This window comes from Coloeus monedula, assembly GCF_965178545.1.
Source record: "Coloeus monedula genome assembly, chromosome: 1".
In the NCBI taxonomy this organism is placed as follows: domain Eukaryota; kingdom Metazoa; phylum Chordata; class Aves; order Passeriformes; family Corvidae; genus Coloeus; species Coloeus monedula.
The window spans coordinates 46,090,339-46,100,936 of NC_138781.1; the positions used below are offsets into that span (position 1 = coordinate 46,090,339).

Consider the following 10,598-nt stretch of genomic DNA (forward strand, 5'->3'; position numbering starts at 1 on the left):
GACAGAGCAATCAACAGAATGCTTTAGATAATATATTATGTGTGAACTACTAATTCAAAAGGTTCTATAGAAAAGTGTTGATGAGACAGATTTCTGATTATGGCTATCTCTTTAACAGTGGTTTTAGTGGGTAATATTTATTGTGGTGGCTAATTTACGTTAATAATCTTTTTGTATCATTCTGACAACTAATCTCTAAAAACAGTTTGTATAATTCAGCAAGTACAATATATCATTCTGGTTTTAGTCACTGACCCTGATTTCTAAATGTATTGTCATCATAAGATTGGTGATGTACATTTGTTTGTCTTCTGTTGCTAACTTTACCTGATAACATGTTTTTCTAAAATATTTTAAAATTTAATTTAATGCTTTTTGTAGTACAAGTATAATATTGTTCTGGCTGCAAAAGAAGAAAGCAAGGGAATCATAGAGGATCAGGAGAAGAAAATTGAAGAACTGAAGGAAGCCTTGGAAGGAAGAGAAATAGCTGATAACATTGAGGTAAAAACACTAATATTGGTGTATTATGATTGTTTGTTCAGCTAGACCAATTGGATGTGGTTTTGCTTAAAATGCTCGTGTAAAACTTTAACTCATTTTAGTTCAAACTATAGCCAGTTAAGCTGCTCTCAAAAGAATTTTTTATGAGATACCTGACAAATTCTGTTAAATTATCATGTTACTTGACATAAATATTTTATAAGCTACTTCATAAAAGCCTATGCTAAGAGCCTGGTTTAATTTTGTTAAGGCCACTAAGGAATCATCAGCTGAATTTAATGGCAGCTTTAGATGATGCAGCTGAGAAATTAAAATAGGTAGAAGAATATATTCTGTTTTACATTATCACTTCCCCCACTGCACTATATTCAGTAATAGCTTTTCTTTACTCATAATTTTAACTAAAAGCTCCACCTGCTGGCAACAGATCTAGGGTACAGTTTTGATTCAACTGTGGTTTTGCTTTTTAATACTGTATCTTTCTTTAACTCTGCCTTTTCTATTACTGCTGTCACCATTATTTATTGAACATGTCCATCAGTCAAAAACACTAGCACCTCCTTACATGTAATTTCTAGAAGATCATCTGTGATTAGGTTTGCTAGTCCAATCATATAGCACCAATAAAGTCTTCTGGGGAGGTGTATGTTTCTCAAAGCACATTAAACATAGTGGAAATCTGTTTAAAAATAAGCAGACTATGTTCATTAATAATCGTACCTAAAAGTGACGTTCTGAAACCCAAAGCTGAGTTGTCTGGCAAATGGATCGCTTTGGGGTTTTTTCGTTTTTTTAACTGATGTGCCCATTCCTGTTTCAGTGTTATCCTTGGGTATATCTGGCTCCTGATAAAATTACAGTGTTTCTCCTTTACTTTATACTTCAGTTACTGATTTCTTCATGCTTTCTTAACTGGACAAGAGGAACTAATCTGAGGTGGCATTTAAAGTACTAAACACAGTTTATCCTTATGGGTTAACTCACCTTGTTGTAGGTATGATGCCCCATCAGATAGGGTGGGAGTATAGATCCTAGAATAAATCCAGAGGTATCTACAGAATATCAGTGCACTAAAAAAGCTGTAATCACTTCAGCATGAATTAAAATCTATAAATTTTTTTCTTATTTAGAGAACTCTATCTCTTTTTAAGTACACATTATACTTTAAAACAGTGGTTGATTCCAAAGATCTTCCACAGGAATCTTAAGCTGACTATGTGGTGGCAAAGCTCTCATTTTGGTTCTGCAAACAAGACCAAGAATAAGAAAACATGCTAAAATAAGAACTTTATAGATGAATGCTTGGTATAATTCATGATGAGAAAGTAGAAGGAAAAGGGAGATGCTTGTAGCTGGTAGCAATCTTGGCATCAATGACAAAACATCTTGAAACAACTGACTTAGAGCAATAACTTTAACGCTTCTTTCTTTACTCATCCAATGACTGGAAATAGAGGGACCTTCTGTGTGAAGAATTGCGTCATACCACTGATCAGCTGATAAGTCTGACAGAGGCCTCTAAGAAACATGATGCATTGCTCCAGTGTGCACAGGAAGACATAGCAAAGAAAGAAGCTGTAATCCAGGAACTCAGGGAGCAGGTAAAACAAAGAAATTTTCACAGTTACGTTGTTGAGAGGGAGCTGTGGTTAACTGTAGCTTCTGAAAAAGGTTTCACTTGTCATTTTAGAGCATCTTGTACATAGGATTCTTGGTGAAGAGCATTGCTCCTTCTTGTCAAAGCAAAGTAGTAAGAGTCTAGCTAAAAAACTTCTGAACAAAGATTAGGTAACTTTTAATGTTTTGGAAATGTTGTCTAGAGATCACAAAAATGTTTATTGTGATAGCAGAGTAAAATTATCAGTACCTTTAAGAACAGAGTAACCTGAGGTTATCAGCAGTGTAACTTAGGGGATTACTTTTTCCTCTGCTTAACACTTATCCACAAATGGTATCATTATGCAATCGAGATAGCTGTTTAGTCTGCAGAAGCTCCAAACTACCACATCATTTTTAGAGCTCAACAGTTATGTTAAACCTTTGTCCAAATTTTAGCTCTAGTTGTCACAACTATCATACTGCTAACTAACACTTGTGTTGGTGAAGACTCTGATAAGTTATTTTTTGAAAGAGGAGGGTTTTTGTCAAGTTAGCATATTCTCTTGGGGAAACTGATCAAATCTATACCACTAAAGTCTTTGTATCAAATCATACTTCGACCAGTGATGTTTGCCAGCCAAGTTCATAATAGGTTTTTTCTGTGTTAGCAAGCCCTTTGAAAGGTAGATTGTGTTAGCAAGGCAAGAAAATCAAATACTAACTAGAACAAAATTCAGATGAACTACACAATAGATGTATAGATGCTTTCAATGCTTGTTGCATAAAACTATTGAAAGTTTACAGTGATTGGCTAAATATAGAAGAGTTATGAAAGTGAAGTCTTTGTTAATTTAAAATAACTTGTGGTGTACTTAAGCTTGCTCAAAATAAAGAACTGAGTGCTGTTTTGTTTCTTATTTTGCGTGTATTATGAGCTACTTTAATTCTGTGTTTCTAATAGTTGGACAAAATGACAGAGGAACTGGAGAACAGGAAGAATGAATATGAACTGAAAATGAAGCAAATAGATTGCTTTGTGGACTCATCTTCAGTAACATTTCCTCAGGTATGGCATTTGTGAGAGAAACGCTTCCACATAGTTTGTAATTATTGATGATTTGTCTGCCAGGAATTTATTAATACATGTCTCCAATGAGCATTAAAACATGTAACCAATACATAGGGGAAAGAGTCCTTTGTTAACAGTTTGTGTGGTTTGGTTTTTTTGACTTGCCAGTGTCCAAAAACTCCTCCTAATTTTGATGTGAATTTGGCCAAGCTTTTGGAAACTCATGAGCAAGAAATAGCTGATCGAAGGGCCTCTGCAATAAATCTGGAGCACCTCGTGCATGAACTGAATGAAGAACGAAGAGCAAAAAATGATGAAATTCTAAGGCTGAAGGTACTATGAGTTAATCTCTGCTGGCAATTTGTAAGGTTAAAATGAGACAGGCTGCGGAGTGCACTTCTTTTAATGAGCTCTGCTTAGCAGTATGTTGATTAAAGCAGAAAGGCAGTTTTTGGTTTTCCCTTTACCTAGGCTGGGAACAAGTGGTGACAACTTGCTTGAGATGTCTATAAATCTCATTTTCCCAAGGACTGTGCTGTTTTGTGTTCATGAATGTCAGATGGTAAAATCATTTTTGTTGCTGAAACAGTTCTAATCTATTCTCAAAGTTTCTAATGCAACTGTAGATGGAGGGGCGATGCAGGTACTTGCCAGAGAACCAGGCTTTTTTTCTGATAAATAATTTTTGTCTTCTATTTTACTCAAAAACATGTTCAACTGGAAATGAAAACAAGAATTGCAATTTGGTCTTCAAATAAAATGTTTCAAATTTCACTTGCTTAGGAACAATTAAATGAGTTGGAGAACTTGCGTCTGGAAATGCAGATATTGGTGGAGAACAACAGGAGTTTACAGAGCATTGTAGAAGCTCAGAGACCAAGCAAGAACAGGTAAAGTAAAATAAAACATAAAAAATTTCTCTTAACTTGAAATAATTAAGATAAAATTTACATGTCTTATTTGAAATACAGTCTTACATTGCTTGTATATTTAGAGATTGACTCAAACTTTTCTATGAAAATTGTTTACTGGCTTGTAAACTTTATGGCCCTTAAATCACAAGTTCTTAAATGCAACTAAGTTTTATAAAGGGAAATAGAATGTAAAATCATTATATGCATAGTAATTCCTGGCTATTATATGTCATTTGTGTAGTTGTGGATCCAGTAGATAAGGAATGTCCAAACAAATGCAACACATGTTTTAATATAGGCATAAATTAACTTTTAAAGCCTCCAATATACAATTAGCCTTTGGTCTATTCAAACCACAGCTCGTATCAACTAAAAGAAGCAGGGAGTTCTTAGTGCATATCCAAATTATATCCCAAAGTCCCAAGTCAGGAATCCAACAAGTGAGGAATGTAAAAGTAATGCTTTTTTGTGGAATAATTTGGTCTAGAAAACCTACACAAACTGTGAGAAACAAAGCCACAGAACCAGTGTTCCATGGCAACATAACCATTGTTGTTTTCCTGTGATTTCCATTTCAATTCACAACACACTTTCAAGTGTCTGTTGAAAACTAAGCAGAAAGCCTTAGAAACAGTATCACTGTTCAGTAACTTTCCTCATCTGTTCACAAGATTTTAAGTTACTGAAAATAACTTTTATTGTACTTGATGCAATTATAAAACTCCTAACCAATTAAGTTTTTCTCCTATGGCACACAACAAGGACGAAGTTGTTTTGAGTTATTTGAATTGTATGTGTTTTCTTACTTCCATCCAATGTCATGTTGATTAAAAACTAACAAAATAAAAATTAGTGAAGTCTTCTGAATAGAAGAATCTTTTATGTACTTAACTTGGCAAAACCACTGAGCAGTGATCTTCTAGGAAGTCCTTCTGCAGTCTCCATATGCATGAGCATAGTGAACTAATAAATCATGTACCTCCATGCCAAAGCTGCTCTTGTGGTTTAACCCCAGCCAGCAGCCAAGCCCCACGTAGCCACTGGCTCAGTCTCCCACCAGTGGGATCAGGGAGAGAATCAGGAGAGCAAAACCCAGAAAACTTGTGGGTTGAGATAAAGGTTGAGATAGGGAAAGCAAAAGTCATGCACACACACAAGCAAAGCAAAACAAGGGATTAATTCAGTGCTTCCCATGGGCAGGCAGGTGTTCGGCCATCTCCAAGAGAGCAGGGCCTCATCACACACATTGACTACTTGGGGAGACAAACACCATCACTCCAAACATCCCCCTATTCCTCCTTCTTTCCCCCACTTTGTTATATGCTGAGCATGGTGTCCCATGGTCTGGAATGTCCCTTTGGTCAGTTTGGGCCACCTGTCCTGGCGGTGTTTCCTCCCAACCTCCCACGCACCCCCAGCTTCCCAGCCAGTGTGGCAGTATGGAAAGCAGAGAAGTCCTTGCCTTGGCTCTTTGTAAGTCCTGCTCAGTAACCACAAAAAGATCTCTACATTAACAACCCTGTGTTCAACACAAATCCAAAACACAGCCTCATAATGGCTGCTATGAAGATGATTAATTCTACCCCAGCCAAAACCAGCACAGCTGTCTAACAAATGGTTACATATTTATTACATTTGTAATTGTTTCCATTAAAACATTAATTTCTCTATACTCTGAAAGAAAATGTGTATAGAAGTTTAAACCCTTCCATTGTTGTTTCATGATGTTCAGTATTTTGAGTATGAACACATGTGAAAACAACTGCACACATTTACTGGTTTAATCTGGATAACATATTTTTACAACTGGTTTCCTCTGTTTGTGAGAAACTTTTTTTTCCTCATTCTTTAATTTCCTAGCGATCAGAAACATTCTGATGTTCAGTACCTCAAGGAGAAAGAGGAGGAGATAGCTGAAGAGCGACTTGCCAAGGTATGTTATCCTTCTCATGTCAGTTGGTGTTGACCTGTTGTGAAGTATTAATGTGATTTTTTTGTTGTTGTTGGTTTGATTTGATTTTTTTGTTTTCATGGCAGCAAAACAAACACCAAATTCTAGTGAATTTTAACATGCACAGCCTGACACTTAGCTCTCGGTCTAACGCCAGTGAACTGGATGTCAGATTGCACAATTAGCAAAAACAGATTCAGATTGCTAAATCTGATTCATGCCAAGAGTGGGAAAGTGAATATTGCATCACTTGCTAATGTCAAGGCTCTGTCAAAGGGAAGTTAATGTCACAGCAGAGGCTGCCATGGATGTCCCAGACAGAAGAGCCCCTTGTTAAAGCTCTGCTGTGTGTGAGTGGGCAGAGAAACGCTGCTGTGGGTCAGCTGTGCTGGCATGAAATGGGAAATAAGTGCCTACAGCAGAGATGAACTTATAGTGAACATTAGAGATGTGAACTACTAGATAGTAGGATGATCTGGAATTAGATATGTAGCATCAATTAAGTGACAAATATTTTTAAACATATATGTTTATATTAAACATTAAGACTGCATCTAATGCTTTTGAACTTTTACAGAATAAAGCAGTGGAAGAAATGCTGAAAATCAAAGCAGAGTAAGTCTGACTATTGTTTCTTGAACTGGAAACTAGTATTAAACTAATTAATGGCAAAAAAAGGTATATTTAAGCAATAGAAGTCCAAGATCTGACATGATAAAAGGCCTAATTTGGAAGTATTTACACTTCTATATGATACCTTGAGTTCTTACTCCTTCTCATCAGTAGGTGGTAGTAGCACCTATTACTACATAGCATTATATCAAGACAATACTTTAATGGGTAGAACCATAGAAACTTAAATTGGACAGGATGTTTTTAATTGTTTAGTTATTTATATGCAGAGAATTCTAATCACATTCCTTTTCAAATTAAATTGAAACACTGATTCATTTCTTTATTAATATTGTAAATGTTTTATAATTTTTAAACATAATGTAATTATTTGCTTTTTATGGTTTTTGTTTAAATTTTTTGCAGTTCAGCTTGAAAAATGAAAAATTATTAGAGGATTTCTAAATTGTGTTTGCACTATTGGGCAAGTAGTCCTCAAAATTCAAGTGCTTTGTACCTTGGATGGATAATAGTGAAGAAAGAAAATACTGAATTAGTAGATAAAATTAGTTTGAAAATTTTGCTTCTGCTGTTCTTTTCTTAATCTGTATTGCTTCAGGATTCATATTGACTGAATCTCCTAATATGTGTTATTTACATGTGATAGAATGCTTTCTATGTAAGTAACTTCTTTTAAGGAAGAAGATAGTTTTTATGCACACAGTCATTTAAAAAGTAATTTACATTAAATTTTCCAGAAACCCTCATCTGGAAATTAGGGATTATTTTGCTATTTGATGCATTGATTTTTCATTCCTCTCTGGTGTCTGAAACACACTGTACAACAGTGCTACAATGTCTCATACCAGCAAATACTGCACAAAGAGGGAAAAGGTCCTTTTCTCATCGAGTAAATGTCTTGACAAAGGCAGCAAATGAATACTGTTTTCACAGAGCAGGTCTGAAACATCAGGCTTCAGTAAAACAAACCTGATGACAAAAATGTCGTGTATACAATATTTGAATTGGTCTGCAAAATTACTCAAGTTCCTAAAAACAGTAGACAGGCTGCTAAGTTTGATGGCATAGTTTAATATCCTGTGACCTTACCTGCTGAAAATGTTTTAATTTTATCCAAAGTGGCAGTCCTTCTGTTACCAGGCCAAACAGGCTCAGACCATCTGAGCTGCTCAGAGATGTTTCTGAGCAATAAGGCTGTTGGGGGAAAAGCCACAGACAAACAAGCAATTTGGGGGAAACTTGAAGAGCAGCTGAGTTTAGCTGGAAAATTTACATTCCTTAGGTGAATTACTTCAAGGTATTCTTGTAGGTGAAGCTTCTGTTTTCAATCACGAGTGGAGTTGTATATCCTGGATTGCAAACAGCACAGTTCCCAAAGAGAAGAGCAGCTTTAAAACACTGCCTCTAGTTGATAGTACCAAACATAAGAACTGTGAAGCAGAATGAAGTTTTTCCCTTCCCTTAGCACTAAATTCCAAGGAACATATCTCAAAAGAATGCTTTTAAAGGAGCCTCCCTCCATGTCCAAGACTGACTTAGTAATTCAGTTATATGGCATTCATGTTGGTTTTAATGTTTTATGATTCTTTTACACTGGCAGATTAGAAGAGACCAAAAATATCCTCAGAATCCAAGAGAAGACCTGTCGTGAAATGACTCTGGAGATGGAACGAACAAGAACTTTGGAGCTCAAAGCATTTAATGAGAAAGAAGAAATTAGATCAAAACTGGAGGAAGCATATGAAGAAAGAGACAGAATTGAAAAGGTTACACATGTATAATTTTTTTTGTCATCTTCACAGTAGGATCTCATTTAGCAGAGGTACAGCTGTTTTGCAGCTTAGTTCTATTTGTGATGTTGTTCTCTGCGCTAATGAAAGCCTGGGTTCAGAAATCAGTGTTGCAATTTGTAGTAGTACAAATCTAATGGTGCTCCTTTTTTTGCTCTTTAGAGGGATCTAACAGTATCTAAGGAGACATAAGACAAATATGTGTTTCGTGAATGAACCAACTGTTGCATCATATGTTACAAACTTAAATGTTAGTATGTTAATAGTTCTAAGAAGCTATTGCTTCTGAAAAGAGGAGGAGAGGCTACTGCTAAGAGGTACACAATGTATTTGTTATTACAGGAAATAGAATTGCTGAGAAAGCAAGTTGACTCGCTTGCTGAGGAGAATGGGAAATTACTTGGTCATCAAAACCTAAACCAGAAGATTCAGTATCTTGTGAAACTGAAGAAAGATAATGCTAAACTCACTGAGGTAAGTTGCAGAGTAGATTACAGATGAAGTAATGGCCTGACACAGAAAAGAGCTAAGCTTTGAGAATGAAAATTAAAATTCCTGCTCCTCTGTTGGAGAGGAACAGAGATACCTGTGATTTTATGCAGCTGACTATGTCATGGCTGGTCTGTCTCCTCACAGGCCCCAGACAAGGATCTTCATTTTATTTCCTCAAGTATATAGGGTATAAAACACTTGAACAACTCTAGATACCACTTGTGTAAAAATACAAAAAAAAAAAAAAGTGAGGATAACTTCCTTAATATACGCATGTTTTTTTTTCTCTGTTTTACAGGAGACTGAAAAACTACGAGTTGAAAATGCTTTTTTGAAAGAATCAAAAAAATGTGATATTTGTAGACATTATGATCAGCTGTAATGACCCAAATAAAACTGCAGAGGCATATTTTTGAAGTCTACAGAATAAGCAAAAGCCAATTTTCAAACCTGACTTTTGCTGTGGTTCTGGAATAATCAAGTATTTTAGTTTGTAGATTTTTTTTGCTGGTAATAACTCTAGGTAAAGATTGTTATTCCAGCTCTGTGGGCAGCTTTCAGTGACATTTTAACACCTTTTTGTAATTTTTCAATTTCAAAAACTGATTTTGTATAGGTGCTGGCAGATGCTTCCTTGAAACTTTTGTAACCTTGCCAAGGAAAAGCTTTCTCACTGGGAACACACCTGGATTTTTGTTTTCTTTTGTGCTCTTCTTCAGGTTCCTACCTCTTCTGAAATGCTACATTTTCCACCAGAGCCAAAACTGAAAAAGCACAATTTCTTTGTGATTATTTCTTTAGTTAAACTTAAACATAGGATGACTTTCCTGGGTTGCTTAAAAATAATTTTCATATTGGACTATCTTCAATAAAGCATAAATGTGAATTTAGTAACAGGCTTGTAAATAGTACTATAAATATATTTTTGGGTTCTGTTCTTTCTTTATTTGCAAATAAAATGTTTTTCAAACCTTTCTTCTGTTAGTATAGACTTAGAGTTCTGTATTAGCACTGTAGGAAATTCTAAGTATTTTGCAACCATTTTCTTATCAAAGAAGTGAAAAATGTTAGGAAAGAAGATGTGAAAATATGCAGAACATTTTAGGAGTACAGCGTAAGTTCATGTAATTGCACTTAAGATTTATTGCAAATAACTGAAATGTTTATTAGTGGAACACAAAACATTGATTTCTATAGCAATATCAGACTAGGTTTTCTGAGTACTTCAGATTTGTTCCCACTTGAGCTGTGATGTGACATACAGAAATAAAAAGCTGACCTTAAAACGGGGGAGGTGTTGGGGTATGAGTCGAGGTCAGACGGATGAGGAGCACTCAGACCAAGAGGCATTTGTCAAGGGTCATTTTATTTGTGACTGCCATATTCTAGGTTTATAAATGTTCCTTTCTTGTCTGTTTCTGGACTATTTCCATGTAGGCAGAGGTTTCTGCCCTTTTTCTGTGTTGTATGTGGCTACAGCAGGAGCTGCGTTGTTCTCCTCCTCCATCCTGTCCTGTTTGTTTCAATAAAGCTTTTTTGTACATAAGCGAACACGGCCCACGTGCCCTCCCTTCCATCCCCTTCCATCCCCTCCCCTCCCATCGCGCCCCGGGTGCGGGCCCGCCCGTGCGGGGGCCGGCGCTGGC

General features: G+C 36.0%; 1 protein-coding gene across 1 annotated transcript in view; it reads left to right on the forward strand.

The window, feature by feature from the left end:
* KIF15 (kinesin family member 15) overlaps positions 1 to 9,334 on the forward strand; it is a gene marked incomplete at both ends in the record, with an annotated part of 34,807 nt that extends 25,473 nt beyond the window's left edge. The window contains 10 exons of the mRNA XM_082276722.1: positions 382 to 504; positions 1,959 to 2,105; positions 3,065 to 3,169; positions 3,341 to 3,505; positions 3,956 to 4,062; positions 5,947 to 6,019; positions 6,615 to 6,652; positions 8,271 to 8,436; positions 8,803 to 8,934; positions 9,251 to 9,334. Coding sequence (XP_082132848.1) covers positions 382 to 504; positions 1,959 to 2,105; positions 3,065 to 3,169; positions 3,341 to 3,505; positions 3,956 to 4,062; positions 5,947 to 6,019; positions 6,615 to 6,652; positions 8,271 to 8,436; positions 8,803 to 8,934; positions 9,251 to 9,334 — 1,140 coding nt within the window. The remainder of the gene's footprint in view (positions 1 to 381; positions 505 to 1,958; positions 2,106 to 3,064; positions 3,170 to 3,340; positions 3,506 to 3,955; positions 4,063 to 5,946; positions 6,020 to 6,614; positions 6,653 to 8,270; positions 8,437 to 8,802; positions 8,935 to 9,250) is intronic.
* Between the last annotated feature and the right edge of the window lie 1,264 nt (positions 9,335 to 10,598).